The 20,165-nt window shown below is 31.6% G+C and overlaps 1 protein-coding gene across 1 annotated transcript in view; it reads left to right on the top strand.

Moving 5' to 3' along the window:
- SCN7A (sodium voltage-gated channel alpha subunit 7) overlaps positions 1–20,165 on the top strand; it is a 90,308-nt gene that overhangs the window by 28,132 nt on the left and 42,011 nt on the right. Inside the window, exons 3-10 of the mRNA XM_090280463.1 lie at positions 734–846; positions 1,192–1,281; positions 2,103–2,231; positions 3,643–3,734; positions 8,651–8,857; positions 10,929–10,998; positions 12,110–12,251; positions 16,226–16,432. Coding sequence (XP_090136589.1) covers positions 734–846; positions 1,192–1,281; positions 2,103–2,231; positions 3,643–3,734; positions 8,651–8,857; positions 10,929–10,998; positions 12,110–12,251; positions 16,226–16,432 — 1,050 coding nt within the window. The remainder of the gene's footprint in view (positions 1–733; positions 847–1,191; positions 1,282–2,102; positions 2,232–3,642; positions 3,735–8,650; positions 8,858–10,928; positions 10,999–12,109; positions 12,252–16,225; positions 16,433–20,165) is intronic.

Here is a 20,165-nt window from a genome sequence, read left to right as displayed (position 1 = left end):
AAAAATTCACTGAAGCTGAGCACAGACTCTCACAAGAACACCAGCTGGTACACTGATACAGATGGGTTCCTAGAACACTCACCTAGCAGGGGAAGCCTGTACTACAAAGGGCCCCCCCCCTACAAAAGATAATTCTGGGTTTTTTAGGGGTCCCTCTCATATATGACTTTTAGGATATTTTTGATTACTCATTAATTTCGGTTTTAATGCTTTTATATCCTAACATATTTTTTCAAGATTTCAATGTGTTTTATGACAATGATAAAAAATGTGTTTTAAACCATGAATAATTACTAATTATTAATGTAATATTTCAGTACATTTGCCTCAGTTTTACTATTGTAATCCCATACCTCATTTGATTTGAAGTAAAATTAACTTTTTTTTACATTCGTTGAATTCTGATATGTTTAAATGCATCTCCATAAGCCATTAATATATACCTTTCTTCCTATTATTTTAATTATACAAGAAAAACTTGAGGATTGGTATGTGGTGATAGCTTTCTCAGATAGCACACTAGCAAAAAAAAATGTGGAAGATAAGTCTAGATATCAATGAAAAGAGTGTTTTAAAACACTTCCATTTATTTTGTCTATAAAAGAAAATCAAAATATAAGAAAAATATAACTTAGAATTCATGACTATAATGATCAGTGCCAATATGTTGCGTAATTGGTTAGATTATAGTTTATAGTTCTAATTTCACTTGATGTTCTTTTTTTCTTTACAGACTTTCATGGCATTAAATAAAAAGAGAACAATTTTCAGATTTAATGCCACCTGGTGTACATTGTCTCCTTTCAATTCAATTAGAAGAACAGCTGTTAAGATTTTGGTACATCCATATCCTTTTCTATTGGTTTTAGAATGTACAAATATCAAATGCAACTATTCTATTCGAATATTGCTGCAGTCTTTCTCTTTTGAATTGATATCTCATTGTAGGTCATATTGAAATCTGGATTGTAGCTGCACTAAGTATTCCATATTTGAAAATACATTTAAATTATGTTTTCTCATACACACAACAGTAGTAAATATAAAATATTAACCTTCATTATTTTTCAATCAATAATATATTTTTGATAATTTAAAAAACTTTTATTTCATATATGTATATATATATATAAAAGATTTTAGAAAAAAATTTCCAATATTATTATCTGTTATTCCTTGACTATAATCTACCTTTTTTCGACTGTTCATTTTGATTAGTGTCCTGATTGACTGCATATTTATGGCCATGACTAATTTTCCAAAATGGGGACAAGAATTACAGTAAGTTATATAATTTTATTATACATATTCTCATATAAGATTACATTTTATATTTAACATATGGCATTATAGTACATTATATACTAAATATTATAACATTGTACAATTTAATGTTTATATTTCACATATGATATATTAATTGTATATAATATCATATTTATCTACATACTATGATAAATGAATTTTCTAAATAGAAGCAAATATACGTGTATGTCAATTAATCAATTTTAATGTTTTTATGCCCTTTCATTACTTCCCAACCTGTTAGGATAACATGTGAATGTTTGAGTATTTATATGTTTATGCCTATGGTGTCGTACAAATGAGGTTTTATTTTAAAATTAATTACTAAAGATTAATATGTCAGTGCCTCAGATTTTCTTTACTGTTGCAATCCCACATCTGATTGTAAATATAATACTGATTCCCCATTGAAGTTCTTATATATACATATGATAAAATCAGTTCTTCAAATTTCTTTACAATTCAGTTATTTATTATGTGATTTCCAGTGTGGAATACATTTGAAATGTGGTATTTTCATCATTTACCTAAATATATATAAAGACTATAACCCTGAGCTAGGACTTGTTTAAAAACTGATAGTCAGATTTTATGGTTAATGCTATGAGAGCTAGGCCACCCGGGAAGCCCTATTAAAAGCCCTATTGTATGATTAAAAGCACATTTTTTTGTTGTTGTCTGGTTGATTGATTGGTTCTTTGGTTGATTGGTGGCCACATAGTTATCATAGACATTGTATTAAGAACTGACAATGTGTTATTTTTACTCTCAATGTATATATTAAAATTTTCCTGCAGGATCACTTTGCTTGGAATTTACACACTTGAAATACTTGTCAAACTTATTGCAAGAGGCACCTGGACAGGACCATTTTATTTCTTCGGTGATCCATGGAACTGGCTTGATTTCAGTGTAACTTTATTTGAGTGAGTATTTATTTAAGTTGCAAACATCTTAGTACCTTCCTAAACAAATGCTTTTCATTAAAAAACTGAGGTTGACAGAATTTTCTGCCTGAAAAATATTGCAAATACAGAATATTTTATATAATCATAGTGAGTTCTCTCAGCTCCAGCTAAACTAGGTTTCAGAATATGCAATAGAAATTAAAGGAATGGATATTATCTATATTTTCTATATGAAGCAAAGATGATAGAGGTTGAATATTTGCTTTTTAAGTTATTTTTAGTGAGAAAAAATTCTCTGGAGACCTAGGAGAAGATCCTAGCATGTTTAGTTCTGTCTCTAATCTACATTTTACTTAGCTGCATTTCTTAAGACCAGTATATATATTAGGTATCTGAATAAGATATTTTAAAAACATACACACATACATTTTCTACATTTCCTAGAATATTACATTACATTCTAATGGTTTTCATATGTATTGTTTTTTAAGTTCATCTATTTAATGTACTCTGCTTTGTGGCTGAGTAAATGATCGTTGGAGTTAAACCTCTGTTAAAGAAATTTAAAATAATATTCTATTTATATATTTTTGAATTGAATTTTTTAAAAAATCTTTATAAAAGTTAATAGTGTCTGCCATGTTCTAAGCATTCAGAAAATAATAGCTAAAATCATTACAATTATCATCACTGCTTCTTGTACTATTACTATCATTATTTCTGCTATTGTTGTTTAGCACACACTTAAATAGCACAGTTAACATTTAGATATTATTTAACATGTGCCAGTTGCTGTTATATTAATCCCCACAAAAAGCTGCAGTTTAAGGAAGTATTATTATTCCCGCTTCTGAGGAAACTGAGGCAAGAAAAATTAAGTAATTTTTCTGTCACACAGCTAGTAAAGAATGGAGTCTGGATTTCTACACATGCAGTCTGGCTATAGAGTCTGTGCTCTTAACCACTATGGAACTGCCTCTGTTTTCATCATCATTACCATTGTCATCATCAACATCACCACCATCGTCATCATCATCACCATCATCAAAATCATCCTAAATGTTTAAATCCTTGAATTGAAACTCATTCCTTTAGAAGATTATGATTTTTTTTAATTATCATTTTATTAATTAGATGACAAAATATTTATGAACATGATACAAATATGGAATTAAGAGTACCAACAGTGTGACCATTTAACAAACTCTCTTAATGTGTTTGTGGATTAATATTTACCTGGCTACTGTGCACATTGTAGCAATCTTTGTCTTATAGTCAATAATAAAACTATTTGCATAATGGAATAATGAAAGCAATGGAGATGTTTGGATACATGATTTTAAAAATAAGTTTCAAAGAATATAAAAAGCCAAAGGTAAGTAACATAATTTCAATATAACCTCTAAATAACTCTAATTTAATTCCGCAGGCATATAACAATATATTCACCTCTAAACTTCAATCCAATATTTAGAATTGCAAGAACTTTGAGAATTTTGAAAATTATTCCTTTAAACCAAGGTAAGAAATGGCATTGAGCTCCTTTTCTTCATTTTGTTTTATGTATTCCCCTATATTCATTTGAACTCCTCTGTTATTGTTTGGAGAAATATTAATTTGGATACTATTTCAGCTTTGAAATCAATGAATTATCAGATCTCTCAATTAATTACAGTCACTACAGAAAAGGCAAGAAAAAATATCACATTTGACTGTTATTTATTTGAGGTGGGTTCACTACTATGATAAAATGTGGAAATAAATAAAAATATTATTTTTCTTTTATTATTTATTCTTCCATCTTAAATATGAATTTATAAAATTGTCTTTAGACTTTGGAAAGATATAGCAGTCTAGACAGATATCTAACCTACCTTCTTCTTTTTCTTATTGCATCTAAAAATCAGATGAAATGGATAAAGTAATGTAAAATAAGATAAATATCATTTTGTTCTGAGTGCTTGCATAGGGTGCATTTCACATGCCACAAATTTCAGGGAGGTCCTGCTAAATAAGGTCATGACCACATTAATGGAGGATACTGAAGACTAATTTATAGCTCCCATTCCTGAAGAATCTTAAGCCCACCAACACCTTCTAATTTGTTATTTACAATGAATAAACAGATTCAGATAGGAACAACTTCACTCAGAGATTTTGTTTGTTTGTTTGTATGTTTGTTTTTGGCTGCAATGAATCGGAGTATTATGAAATAGCTGGGTCAATAAACCCAGAGGCAGGCATGATAATAAGAAAAAGTAAAATCTACAAGCAGCTTTTGTCCACTGGGACACCGTGGAGAAGGCCAAACTTATGCATGCTATGTATTTGGAGTCTTGGCTGGCAAAGCAGCAAAAAGATTGAGGAGTGTGCTGATGCATGCATAACCATGTGCATATGCTAAAACATTGAAGTGTACACATTAATGGGTGACTTGTATGGTTTATGCATTATATCTCAATACAACTGTTTAATAAAAATGGTTTGTGACCTGGCAGTTTCGCCAAACCCAGTGAAGAAACCAGTGAGTGTTGCCTGGTAGGAATTGTCACAGTTTTCACTCCCTTACTCGTCTCCGCAAATTACGAGAACATGAAACTGCATCCACTACAATTGCATCAACTGCAGTTTCATGTCCTAGTAATGTTAGAGTCAGAGGCAAGGGTTATAGAGGAAATCAGGCCAGTGAATAAAGAGGAACACATTCACTAGAGTGTAGGAGCAAGCGTAAGAAATCATGTTTTATAGTCTCAATAGAAGAAAACTTAGACTTATTGAAGCAAAAGATGGAAATGAGATTATAAAATGACAAATAAAAATACTGTTAAAACTAAAAAGTGATAAAATAATAATAACCTTGGTTAATATTTGATGGCAACGGAAGTGGTAAAATATAGTATTACCTGTATAGTATTATGGGAGAGTAAAACAAAAACACTTGTGTAAAGAAAAACTATAGAGTTCTTTATTAATTCAGTAGAACTAAAAATTGTATGAGTTAATGAGGGAGAAAAAATGAAGTTCCATTTTAGCAATAACTGATAAACCTAAAAAGAAGACTAGAATAAATGTAAAAGATTATTTAGAAATACACTAGAATTTGTTAATCCCTTAAATTGAGAAAGATCTTAGTCATAAATGGAAGTTTCATCTTACACTAGACCATACATGCGCACACACACACACACACACACAGAAGATAGACTTATAAAAGTACTATAAAACCCCTAAGGAAAAAAAAAAAAAAGAAGAAGAAGAAGAAAAATAAAAAGAGCTTATGGAAAGGTTATCCTTAGACCTCTTGAGAGGGCAGTGGATTTCAAAACTTGAGACAGTGTAGGCAGTGAGGTTATGACACCAGAATTCTGTACCAGCCTGTCATTCATGAAGTCAGGAGAAGGGTATCCGCAGCCATGCAAGAGTTCCAAGATTTTACCTATGTATCTTTCCTGATTATCTGCTGAAAAACAAAAGTATACAAATAAAACATTCTCAATGGGAAGATTTACTACCAAAAGTAGTCACAATGGACTCTGAAATCATTTCAATAGAGAATGAATTCCAAAATACTGTTCTTAGTAGGTTGTAAAACAGAATACAAATGTTATAAATTGCAAATTATAGCATAGACATCTATGGGTCATTCTTGAATTAGAAACATACAGTATTTTCTTTCTGTTTTTAAAAACTTTGAAATTGATATCAACCTTATAAAAATATAAATTTTGATATTAAAATTTAAATTAATTTAGAGTTCTGGCTGGTGTGGCTCAGTGGATTGAGAACTGACCTTTGAACCAAAGGATTGCAGGTTCAATTCCCAGTCAGAGCACATGTCTGGGTTGTGGGCCGGGTCCCCGGTTGGGGGCATGGGAGAGGCAACCACAGATGGATGTTTCTCTTCCTCTCTTTCTCCCTCCCTTCCCCTCTCTCTAAAAATAAATAGATGAAATCTTCTTAAAAATTAGCTAATTAATTAATTAGTAGAAACTGTCAGCATCAATCCAATGATAGTTCTAGATGGCAACTACCAGCTGTAGTTGAAGACCAGCAGACCTTTTAGGTCAGGCATATTTACCAAAGTCTCCTCTGCTCCCTATTTGCATGAACTTATGTTTTCTGACAAGGCTTTGTAAGAATTTGAATGTTATCTTTCTTATGTCATAGGAATATGTAAATATAGTGCAAAATACATAAAATTCAACAATTATAATTAGGTCAAAGTTTCTAAATTATATTAACAAAAACTGAGAAGTGGAAATTGAGTAATGTGAGAAAACAAATATGATTTTGTTCTTATATGGTAAGACTATAGTAGATACCATTTTATTTTGATGCAAAGAGTACATTTGTTCAAAATTGGAACTTAAGTTTTATACAGGTTCTCAAAATAGATAAATTCTATCAAAGATTAGAAGAAAAAAGAAATTGAAGTTAATTTTTAAAAACATAGAACACATAATAAATCAAAAGGGAATATAAAAATCAAAAAACAAAATGGTAAAGGCCAATCCAAAATAAAACCAATTTATGAAAATAAAAGTAATTGGGTTAATTTTTCTGTCAAGATGTAGAGACTTTAATATTAAATCAGAAATAAATTGAACTCTACCAGAGATACCTAAACTAAAACAAAACAAAAGTTTAAAAGTAAAATGAAGGGGGAAATTATATCAGGAAATCAAAATCAAAATCAAATTTGGTTCATAACTTTGGTATATAACAATGAATGGTATGTAACAAAGAAAATTATTAATAAATTTTACTCTGTAAAGTTGGATGGTGACTTTTTTTACCTTCAAACAAAATGGCACCAATAAATGAAAGCTCACAAAAATTTGGTATATATATATACACACACATACACATATATATGTATATATCCAAACATACAAATTACATATTATTCACACACATATATTCTCGTTTAAGTGGTATTCTTAAAAATAATTCCAACAAAACAATATGAAAAAATTTTTCAGTAAAATAATATACAGAGGAGTCAGGACAGTTACCCAAAAAATAAATAATAGTACAAATATACATGTTTTAAAAGTTCATTGTAGTAATCCCAGAAATTGCATTAAAGTGATCCCATTTTTCTTCTAATAAATTGGAAATAATTTTTAATGTTTTATTTTTAATGAAGGCTTCGCTGTATACATACATAATCTTTGGCTTAACATTGATTTAACACCTCTTAAAAGCAATTTGAACATATGTATCAACACTTAAGTGTGGCCATATATATGTTGACACAGGAATTTCATTTACGTTAACCTTAAAAAAGACTTTTATATAGCAAAAAAAAATTAATACTGTGACTTCTAGGCCATAAACATGTATTTTAATATTCTAGCAATTGATATTATATTAATATATTTAATCTAGATATCACAGTTTTTTAACCACAGGAATAACTTTATTTCATCCAATCATCTGAGAAGGTCATTTTAAAAAACAATTTTTCAATTCTCACAATAATATATGAAATATGTATTATTATTCCCACTTTAAAGATAATAAAATGGGGACATAAAAATGTTGAGTAACGTACTCAACATCAGAAAGCTACTATAATCTCATCTATTATTGAGCTGAGCAGTTATTAGAATCCTAAATATAGACAGACCAACAAATAAGAAGAGACCAAGGGGAAAAGAGAGGAAGGAGGGAAAGGAAGGAAAGGAAGTAAGGAAGAAAGGAAGAAAAGAAGGAAGGAAGGAAGGAAGGAAAGGAGGGAGGGAGGGAGTAAAGGAAGGAGGGAGAAAACTTGTAATTTCATCTGTAAAGTACAATTATGTTAATTTGGTTTTTGTTTCTTGTTTTTTTTTGTTTTCATAATTAAGCATGTATTACTCAATAATTAGAAAAACAAGTGTCCTTAAATAAGCTAAATTTAAGGTTGAGTTTTCAATTAGTAAGTATTCTGATATAAATACAGCCTGCATATATCACAGTTGTGTTATTCTCATTTATAATCATTACAAATTTCCACATTTTATTTAGTCAGCTTCAAAACTAAATTTTTAAAAATTAGTGAAGGAATATTATAGAATACTGCTATTTCAAGCTATTTTTTTTTTGGTTCAACAACATTTGTAACCCATTAATAACTCTATACCTTTACTTATGCTTAGAAACAATGGTGATTGGTAGGAAAAGCAGCAGCCAAGAGAGAAAGCCATCCTTTATGTAGTAAAGAGAAGCAAACAAATGACTAATTTTAAAATATATTGTGTCTGAATTGTTTTGTTAGGTGCAATAAATTAGCAACAATACAACCATCTTATTTATTAGATCTAGATACTGATAAATTAGATTATGAAACACAAAGCTACCAATTTTGATGTAGTATGTATTTGCCATGAGAAGTTTGCTAATGTTGCTTTACTATGATATTTTATTTTATTGAAAACAAACCTGTCTTTTTTTAGGCCTGAAGTCTTATGTAAGGATCCTGCTCCGTTGCTTGAAGAAATTTACTGGTGTCATTATGCTTACTCTGTTTTTTCTGAGCATATTTTCTCTAATTGGGATGGGGCTCTTCATGGGCAAGCTGAAGCATAAATGTCTCCGATGGTCCCATGAAAATGAAACTGAAGCCATGCACAATGGAACCAGAAACCCATATTATATTCAAAGTAAGACTCACTTGCCTGACATGTCAAAAAATTTAAGAAATCTTTTTTTGTGGGGAATTGTTTGTTTTACTTTACATATCATAATAGTCACAGTTTTAGTGCAAAATACCATGAGAGTCATAGTTTTGGTTTGTTCACCAGGTAACAAACCAGAACATTTTCATCACCCCAGACAAAAATTCCTATCCATTAGCAATCACTTCTCGTTTCCCTCTCGCACTAGCCCCTGGGAACCACTAATCTACTTTTTGTCTCTATATATACTTCCCTATTTTCCACATTTCATATAAATGTAATTAAACAATAAGATCTTTCTTGACTAGCTCCTTTCACTTAACATAATGTTTTCAATGGTCATCCATGTTGTAGCCTGAATGAGTACTTCATCTCTTTTTGTGGCTGAATAATATTCCATTGTATGTATATATCACATTTAAAAATAGATTCATCTGGGGAGTGGGCTGGGTGAAGATGGCTGAAATGAGAAAATGTGGGACAACTGTAAACACTAAAATAAAATAATAATAATAGGAAGAAGAAAACATAACATTGGAAAAATAAAAATAAATACATTCATCAATTGATTGATATCTGTTTTTGTCTTTTATGACTATTATGGGTAATGCTGCTATGGATATTTACATACACATTTTTGTGTGAACATCTGTTTTCAGCGCTCTTGGGTATATAACTAAGAATGGAATTTCTGGGTTATATGTTAACTCTATGTTTAACTTTTAGAGGAACTGCCAAACTGTTTTTGAAAGTGACTCTGCAGCATTACATTACCACCAGCAATATATGAGGGTTCCAGTTTCTACACACCCTTGACAAAACTTGTCATATATTTTTTTATTATAGCTGTTCTAGTGAGTATGAAGTATCTCAGTGTGGCTTTGATTTGCATTTCCTCAATGACTAATAATGTTGAATATCATTTCATGTGCTTATCGGCCACTTGTATATCTTCTTTGGAGAAATGTCTATTCAAATCCATTGTCCGTTTCTAATTGATTTATTTGCCTGTTTATTATTGAATTGAAATAAGATCTTTATATATCATAGATACTAGACTCTTATTAGATACAAGATTTGAAAACATTTTCTCCATTCTGTAGATTGTCTTTTTATTCTTGACAGTGACCTTGGATCTTAGAAAAGTATTTGGGACCACTCAGTTTTACTAATGTCAAATTTTATTTGGTTTCTGATTTCCATTCAGAGGGTTTCATAAATGGTTTCTAAATATTTATGAGTTAAAAATTCTTCTAAGTTATTTTAGGTGACAAACATAAGTGACATTATTTGACATTGGTATAATTCAATTTTGTATATACAGTATATATACAATTTTATGTACATATATGTTTGTATGTATACACACACACACACTCAGTACTTCTCTCAGGGGTTTGATCTCTGTGATTTGAATTTAGAACTTGAAAACCAATGCTTCTAAGCATGCATATTTCCAACCCTGGTAATTATATTTATAAATATACATTTTACATTTTAACTGAGAGACAAGGATACCTAGATAAATTCAATGTGCTATAATTCAGATAAACCTTAGTTGTGGTTGAAATTAGGTGACACCGAGGATATAATTAGCACTGGTTGCTCGATGTAGAAGAACAAGCTTCAAAGTGGGAAGAGAATGAAAATTAAACCTAAAGACAGAAAAATCTGGTCTTCTGCTCAAGGAAAGCATCAGGAATAAATCCTGGAAATAAAAGTCCTTTGCTTTCAAACATATTAGTCTCGGAAGATTTTCTGTCAGGGGTCTGTCATACCTGACAGGTTATATTCACTTTCCTGAACTCTAATTTTGAAAGGAATTCTCTTCTTTCTATACTGAGCTTTATCACTTTCAGGTCAGTGAAATAAGTAGATTGCCAGAGGTTTTTTGGCCTGGCATCTGATGCTAAAACAGCTTCTTAGATTAAAAAAAAAGAGAGAGAGAGAGCCAGGCTATATGCTCATTTCTTTTCACTATAGACATTTAAATGGATTTCAGATATGTTCTTCACTCAAGATTAGATATGGAATATCATTTCTTTCCTATTTTCAGGAACAGAACACTTTTATTATATGGAAGGAGAAAGAGATGCGCTCCTTTGTGGCAACAGAACAGATGCCAGGCAAGTGATGTTAATAGTTTCTTCTATCAAGTCAGTATCACCAATCAATAATGTTTATTGAATAATTATTGCTTTTACTGATGGTTCCCATTTGATTAGGCTGTTGCATTTTATCATCAAAACCAAGTTTACAGTGAATAGTATGGAATACTATTAAATTAATTTTACAAAAAGAAAAGAAAAGCAATAGACAAACTAGCTAAATGACTTATTCAAGGTCAAGAAGTTAATGAACAGCAGAGCTGGGACTTCAACACAAGCTTAGTTTTTGTTTGTTTGTTTGTCTTCAGTGTGCCTCAGGGCTAGTGGAGATTACCAAAAAAGATATACGATCTTTTCTTTGGCCAGAAGCCTTTGAAGAAAGAAATATTAAATATATGCTGTCATTTCACTTATTTTATGGCTTGTGTATCTTTTATGAATAAAATTTACATAAATAAAAAGTTTATTGTTCTTAAAAACAGCATTTATAAGTAATTCTTTGTGAGAACACAACTTGCATGTCTTCTTGTCCTGTAATTTCAGACGTAGAGATAAGAAAGTAGAAATAGAGTGCTGCTCCGCAGTGCTATGACTTATGTAGTTCCTGATGTTACTTTCCTCAGCTGCATGACTACTACCCATCTGTAAGCTCAATTCCTTCTTAGGCTCTAGAGCCCATATTGACAAAAAGCACATAATGGGAAGAGGAGCATGAATTATATATTTTACTTATTTAGTTTTTAAGTTTTTATTTATTTTTTAGACAGAGGGGAAGGGAGGGAGAAAGAGAGGGAAAGGAATCAATGTGTGATAGAAACATCGATGGATTGCCTCTCACACGCCCTCAACCTGGGGCCTGGCCTGCAACCCAGGCATGTACCCTAACTGGGAATCGAACCAGCGACCTCTGGGTTTTTGGGACAATGCTCATCTTACTGAGCCATGCCAGTCAGGGCTTATTTGCAGCTTTTTCACTGGGAATTGTTTGGGAAAAGACTGATCCCTGTGGAAATGACAGCCCTTTATTATTTATGGGAAGATTTTTCTATATTTACGATTTGGCCATAATCTGAAAGGCAGCTAATTATAAGCAGTTTCTCTTTTCTTTGTTTTTTTTTTTTTTTTTCAGTCGATGTCCTGAAGGATATATGTGTGTGAAAGCTGGTGCAAATCCTGATAATGGCTACACAAATTTTGACAATTTCGGCTGGGCCTTCTTAGCCCTATTCCGGTTAATGACACAGGATTTCCCTGAAGTACTGTATCATCAGGTAAGAACAGAGAGAATCTGCTGCGCACATAAGGATGGTACCATCCTCCATGCTGCTCCCTTCTAAACTAATGACCAAATGTAACACAGTTTATTATATTTTTACGTTGAGAAGGATTTGAGGACAGTAGGAAAGAGAACCTATATCCTAACATTGTGCCAAAGTCTGTGCTCTTATGTATGATATCTCATTTAATCTTCAATAAAATTCCTACATAGTCAGTATGTGTGTGTATGCTTTTTATATGAAGACACTAAGAGCAGAGTGGTTGGGTAACCTCCCCAAAGTTACAACACATATATGTACCAGGGATCACTGTCCTATTCTGTGAAATTAAGGTAAGGACATTTCTAGGTACCAATTCTTTAGTCATAAATTTGAACCTATGAGATTGCCAAGTATTACACAGTTATTTATTGAATACCAACAATGTGCTATTTTTTTTCAATTCTTTTATTCTCATTTCTCTTTAATATGCAATCATGCTTCACTTGTAACAGAAATCTTGTTGTTATGAAACTTGAAATCTAAATTCTGAAAGTCTGTCTTCATAACTGATTATTGGTGTGCCATCGTTTCTCAGAAAGATATAACACTTATTAAAACAAAGATTCAGTTTTTTTTAAAGAGAAGTTCTACCACAGTAGAGTATGCAATGCTATTTTAGCAGCATAATTAATATTAAAAATATTACATAAAATAATTACTTTAAAGTCCAGAAGTATTAACAGTTGAGAAAGAACAATTTTTTTCAAAAAACACACCCCCAGAATTTTTTATTGGATAAATAAAAAAAGGTGTGTGTGTGTGTGTGTGTGTGTGTGTGTGTATAGACCATTAATAAAGATATAATAATGTAATCTGTTTTTGGCACAGAGGTCCATGATATATTATTAAATAAAAATCAAGTAAACCAAACAAAGATGTAGTACATAACAATATTACAAGCAACGTTATTTTTCTTTATACAAACTATATTTTTTAATTTTATAAGATTTGTATTTATATTGTTATTTCCAAAACTTTTTGACAAGTTTCAATGCCTCCTCCACAACACTAGGAACTTCTTATTTCCAAAATAATCCTATAATGTTATCCTCCTGCTAAAAATCCTTCAATGGTTTACAGATTTTCCATGGGATGAAGTTCAAAGTCCATATGCATGATACCTAGTGCCCTTTAAGATCTAGTACTGCACACTCCTCCAGATTTATTTCCTAACAATATTTCAATACATACTTTCTGCTTTATTTGTGTAAGAAATTTTGCCATTTCCTCTATTAGTTTTTCCCATAATTTCTTTTTTTAAATCTATCTTGTACTCTACCTAAATTCAAGTTCCTTTCTGTCTTCAAGTCTCATGCTTCGAATTCATAACTCAAAGCCCGATTTCTTCTTTGAGCTTTTCCATACGCTCATATCATATCCTATACCAGAAGTCCACTGTACCTTACAATTAACTCGGACAGTGGTTATTTTAATTGTTTGTTCAGTTCTTCTTTCCACTAGGAGATACACTACCTATGAAGAGGTGTTTTGCTTTATATTTATTTTTGTGCCCTCAACATCCAACACACAGAAATGCTTAATGAAATTTTAATAAATAAAAAACATAAGTATTTGGATTGTGTCATTTTATGTATTGATAAATGTCTTGCCCTTTTTATAACTCTCAGTGTATTAGCTAATTTTCTCGTTAAAATGAATCCTTTGAATGCCCTGGTGTTGGAGTCTATGCAGTATCTGCATCATTATTACATTCTAGTTTTATTAATTAGTGTAGATAAAGTTTTCTTTTATTTGAACTGGGTTTGTTCTCTGAATATTGTTCTAAACTAAGTGGACTGTGACTAGGAAAAATTAGCAATTATTCCCAAAGACAATACAGCTCATGTTTTGGAGAATATTATTGTTCATTCTTTCAACAAATATACCATATTTTTCGCTCCATAAGATGCACTTTTTTTCCCCAAAAGTGGAAGGAAAGTGTCTGTGCATCTTATGCAGTAAATATTGAGTCACAGACCGTGATGTGTATTACCTGACCTGTCAGCAGTGGCAACAGCTGTTAGAAGAGGAAGCAGTGGGCCTTTGCGAAACCCCTGGGGATGTTTAAATGTCCCACTTTACTGCTGAATCTCAAGGCATCTGGTCAGTATGAAGATAGCGAAGAAAGTGATATCAGTGATTATGAGCAACTGAGCTTCATAAATTCTGACACTAGCGATGATGAGTCTTAGGGTTCCCAGAAAACTAGAAGAGTACTTGAACCTTAAAGTCTCTCCTCATTTGCTAATGACAGTGATGATGGTTCTTAATACCGCTGTTGACTGCTGTTCACTTGACATTGTTGAAATATTATTCTGTTGTATTTTATTAAATATTTTAGTACACTACTTGGTTCAGAATATTTTTTTCTTGTTTTCCTCCTCTAAACCTAGGTGTGTCTTATGGTCAGGTGCATCTGATAGTGAGAAAAATATGGTATTCATTTGACCCAGGTACTCTTTGATATGCCATGGGTACAGAAATGAACAAAACAAAGTGTCAATGCTCATAAAATAGAGTTGTTTAATAAAAGTTAATATTTATTGCATAATTGCCACAGGCTAAGATCTTTGCATTCATGCTTTTGTTTGAGTTTCATAACAAAACTATGAGATGGGGCTAAAATTAGCCACAATGTTATGCTAAAATATAATAGAACTAGGATTTGTACATTTTTTCATCATAATTAGAGTATATATCTTTATCTTTCACCAACTGCATATAGTGAAAACAGCAAAAGTTTTAGACTCAGGTATCTTCCATAGTTTTGAGAGCTTCAGCAACTCATTTTACCTATCTAATTTTCATCTCTCTACTACACTTTGAAAATAATAGTAATACCACATAAATGCGCTGCACAGAATTAATGAGATAATAAAATAAAGTATTTATTATTGTGCATGGCTTGCAGTATACTCCATAAAATCTATTACTGAATTCTGAATAGTGTAAGTGACAGCTACTTCAGTGGGAAGAAATATTTAACAAAATCCTACTGAGAAAATAGGGTTTATTAAAAATATTTTTAAAGACAATATACTATACATTAATAAGAAATTACCTCTGATTGAATGTTAAAACTTTCTATTAATCTGTAAACATTCTTAACTCTTTATAGCAACACAATATTTTCTATAAATAATTCTTACTGATACAAATGGATGCTTTGAAATTAAACTATTCCCATTTTCTTTTGCTCATATACTTTTAATTAATGAGGAAGATAAATCGGTGGACTGTATTTTGGATTTGTAATTTCTACTTATAATTTCTTAAGTTTTTTAATTTTCTGATCTATCTTATGCAACTATTATGAAATAAAAGCTAGTTAAACTCAGTTTGGAAATCTACAATTTTGCATTATTCTATCTATAAATTATATGACTTTCCCTTGGGATTCATCCATAAGTTCCTTTCCAAAGCAGATACTCTGACAGATAACAGAAATAGTTTTGTTCCCCTCCTTTTTGAATACCTGGCTTGGTATCTTATTGTGATATTTCCATAAAATAATAATTAGAAGAAAGTAATCTCTAAACATTAATTCTCTAACTTTATTAAATTTCATATATTTGAAGACTCTATTGCAAAGAAAAGAATCTCCAATATATAGATCATCCAGCTTTCTTTATTTAAAAGATTTTTTTCACTGTTTTCTTTATTAATTGAAAACATTAAAAGTCAAATGCTCACCCCATATTAAATAAATTACTTAATTCTTTCTTTGGTTTTGTACCATATATTTTATACCATAGATATGTCTAAAATTGAAGAGCTTTCTGCCAGTACTTAAACTGTTTTGTGATTACATTCCACTTATGACTAAATTATTTTCATAAAATTTTTATTTTTTATTTTAAAGCAAGAGATTACAGGAATACAAATAACATTTTTCTTTCTTTGTCCTATTTTTCTCCTCTCCTTAGATCCTGTATGCTTCTGGAAAGGTCTACATGGTATTTTTTATTATAACAAGTTTTTGGTTTGCCTTTTATATGGCAAGTTTGTTCTTTGGCTTACTTGCTGCGTTCTATGAAGAAGAGAAGCAAACAGCTGCTGAAAAAGCTAAGAAGACTGAACCAAAATTTCAGCACACTTTAAAAGAACTTCAGGAAGGAAATGAAGCAGCTGAGGTATAATGTTTTTTAAATGCTTCTTAGAATCACAGTGTTTGAGTTATCTTATTAAAGTCTTAGAGTACATTGCTAGATTCTCAATATCTGTGCATGATACACGATAGAAGATCCAAAGTGATATTGATAAGAGCATCTGCTTTAGCTACATAACATTCTTTCTTTTGTACACTATGGTAAGAATAGCCAACATCTTTAAAGATTTCATTAATATACACATTTTTGTCCCAAAAGATGTTACTACTGCTGATAAACTATGGATATATTATATTTTTTATTGTTGTTCTATTACAGTTGTCCCGATTTTCACCTCATTGCTCTCCCCTGCCCCACCAACACCCCTGCTTCCACAGTCAACCCACACCCTGTTGTCCATGTCCATGGGTCATTCATACCTGTTCCTTGACTAGATGTGACTTCTCATAATGCAGATATAGTTTATTAATTCAGATTTGCTTCAGGCACCACATCAGAATTAACTTTAGAAAATGCAAGTGTTCAACTCAAAAGGATAATGCCTTCCATAATTTAGAAATCATAAAGTACTAAAAGCATGCATAAAAGTAGAGTATTGAAGCTGTAAAAAGAGAAAAAAGATGCTTGATTTGCTTTCTAGCTCCTTCAAGAGGAAACAAACACACTGTGTGTCATGATATATAGGATTATTTATCCACGGAATAATTAAATTCATGATTAGTAGAACTTAACCAGGGTTTACTCTAATTTTCAATTATTTTAGTGTTGTATTTCAATACATTGGCAGATTTTTAGCTCCCTGGCAAAAGATTTGATTTATTAATCTAAAATAATTGACAGAAGTAGCATTAAAGAAGTTGTAGGAAATTATCTTTTAAATTAATCTATATTGTGCTGTAAGGTTTCCTAAAAGGGAAAACAGGATACCAAAAAACAATCAGAAGCAGCTTGCTTATATTTCACAGGACCTACCAAGGTCAGACCCCTTCCTTGGTTTGGAGAGGGATCATTTTAGTCCAGTATCCTATCACCCTACCTGGAGTCTTTGAGCTGTGTGGTGAGCAGAAACCAAGCAACCTGTGATGGTATACAGCCCATGCCTCCAGGGGTGTTGCTCCTTTTTCCCCTGGGATCCTGTTTGAAGGGTGCTGGCTCCAAAGTGCCCATGGTCAAGTGCTCCTTCTCCACTGGTCTCGTTACAGACCCTCAGTTGCTGGAAGGGAGCTGTGCTCTGCCATCTTTGGATTCCTCTGGATTTGTTATTACTTTGTACTCTTGATACTTGCTAATAAAGATTGTTTACACTGGGCTTGGGGGAAAAACTTGTAAACTACATTTTCTATTAGATGGAAAAAGGACAGGTTGAGGGAATTGACAAATGACAGAGAGAAGCTATACCAGGGACCCTCTCATATAGAAGATCTGGGGAGAAGTAAAGGGTCAATAAACACATTGACACTAATTGATATGTGTAGTAAAGTTGGCTAAGAGTTTCATGATACCAAAGTTTCCTTCTGAATCAAAAAGGGGAATATATGAATTTGTCTACATATGTAAGCCTTTTAATTGTCATTATTAATAAAGAAGCTCTAAGAACGCCATTCTTCCAAAATATGAGACCTGAACAACATGATGTAGGATAATACCAAATGAAAACTCATTGATAGACACTTGTGTCTATGTGGCCCATAACACGCATACCATTGAAACAAGAAGCAGTCATAGACCATATGAGGAAAACATGTGTAAAAAGAGACTATTGAGCATAGCCATTATATCACCCATGAGAAAGTCACAGAAAAACAAATTACAAAAGCTTTCTGTTTGTAGAAATGAATCTGGGGTCCTAAAGATTGAATGATTATGGCATGAATGATATGTTGAATGTGTAATTTGTTTTGAAGTGACATTTCAAATGTGAAGGGCTACACACAAATGTATCCAAGAACACAATACTTCTCTTATCCCAGGATGAGTGCCCTATTAACTCTGCTTAAGAACTTGGACGATTTCCTCATTTCCCAAAATCCTCATTCATTTGGCTGCTCTGGATCACACAAAGTCTTTCTGATTTTAATTAAAATATATCAATTGTAAAGGATTTCTTTTCTTGGAAAAGTACTAGAACATTTTGTCATGCAAAGGTTTTCCAGGAAGTGAGAGGGAAAAACATTTTCACAAGATTTCTTTTCCTTTCTTTCTTTATTTAATTTATACATAAGAAAACTCTGGAGAGAGAACTTAAAATGGAACATACTGGAGACACTTTAGATGATCGATCTGAATGAAGGCTAGTCAGATTCTAATTCCAATGTTGGCATTACTGGGAGAATATCTAGATGTTTCCTATTCTCCATCATAGAAAGCAATACATCATTTTGGTTTTTAAAATCACAGTTTTGAAGCCAGGTTAATATAGCTGCCCATCCACTACAGGCACTTAATGAATGTATGATATTTGCCAATCCTGTTAATCCTTCTGAACTTCAGCCTCTCCCTTTGTCTCATAGGTTGTTGTACAATTCAAATGAAGTAAGTTCATGTTAAGCAATTGGTACTTCTTAGAATATACTAAGCAACTGAAAAATGTCAACGGCTAATTACAGGGAACACAGAAAGCAAACACAAAATGACACAGCAGTCTATATGGAAACTACTTCATCAACATAAACTTCTTAAGTCTTGACTATATTCCTTTTTAGAAAAGGTTAAAATAATAATGATAATAATATAATGCTTATTGAACATCAGTGATATACTAGACACGAGTGCCTTAATGAATTCTCAAATATAATCCTCATTGAGTTCTAGTTGCCAAGTTTGATCTATATTTATTGGTATTTAATTTCTCAACACAGAGGAAGAGACCCAGTGTTCCCCACTTCACTTCATTGTTTCAATGCTGAAACAATATTATACCATTAAGTACAGAATTTGCAAGTGAGACTTTTCTATAAATTGTCAGTTATTCGCAAAACCTCAGGAAGAGAATCAGATACATACAACTACAGGATTATAAATATTTTCAAATTATTTGCCTATCAAACTGACATTTCTATACCTCATCTAAGTTAAATAAAACATTATTGTCAATTTTCAGGCATTGTGCTAATCACTGAAGATTTAAACAATCTTTAATAAATGCGAATATAGCGTCTATTTACATGAAGCTAATGATCTAGTAAGGAGAAAGACAATAAAATTATTATATGCACAAAATTATAACTCTAGGACTACCAGACATATATTTCCCAGTGTTATGAAATAGGAAACATGAAACACCACATACAATATATCCTTTTGCAAAATCTGAACTAAGTCTAATAAGCCTCTGTCTTTTTCCAGAGACCATAGAAAGATGAACACATTAACACCAAATGGACATTATCTGTCAAATAAAAAATGTAAGAATTCTACAGTACAAGTGACCCAGATCTTCAGCAAGCAAGTCACATAGGAAAAAAATTAAAATCACAAGATACTAAATAGCCCCACTAACTAAGTACAATATGTAGATCTTATTTGTATTTTTATTGGAACAAGCAAATACAATAGAATGTTTCTTAGCAATAAAAGAAAACTACGCATGGTATGAGTATTGAATAATATTAAGGAATTACTAATTTCCTGATTGTGATAATGGTGTGGTGATTGTTTCTTAAAAAGCTTATTCTGTCAAACAACAAAGAACAAATAGTACATGATTTGTATTATATGTGAAATCTAAAGAACAAAACAAAAACGGGTTCAGATACAG

Source organism: Furipterus horrens, unplaced genomic scaffold, assembly GCF_987537825.1.
Source record: "Furipterus horrens unplaced genomic scaffold, mFurHor1.1.pri manual_scaffold_1, whole genome shotgun sequence".
NCBI lineage: Eukaryota > Metazoa > Chordata > Mammalia > Chiroptera > Furipteridae > Furipterus > Furipterus horrens.
Note: the sequence above shows the minus strand (reverse complement) of the source record. Positions and strands in the feature narration are given on the sequence as shown.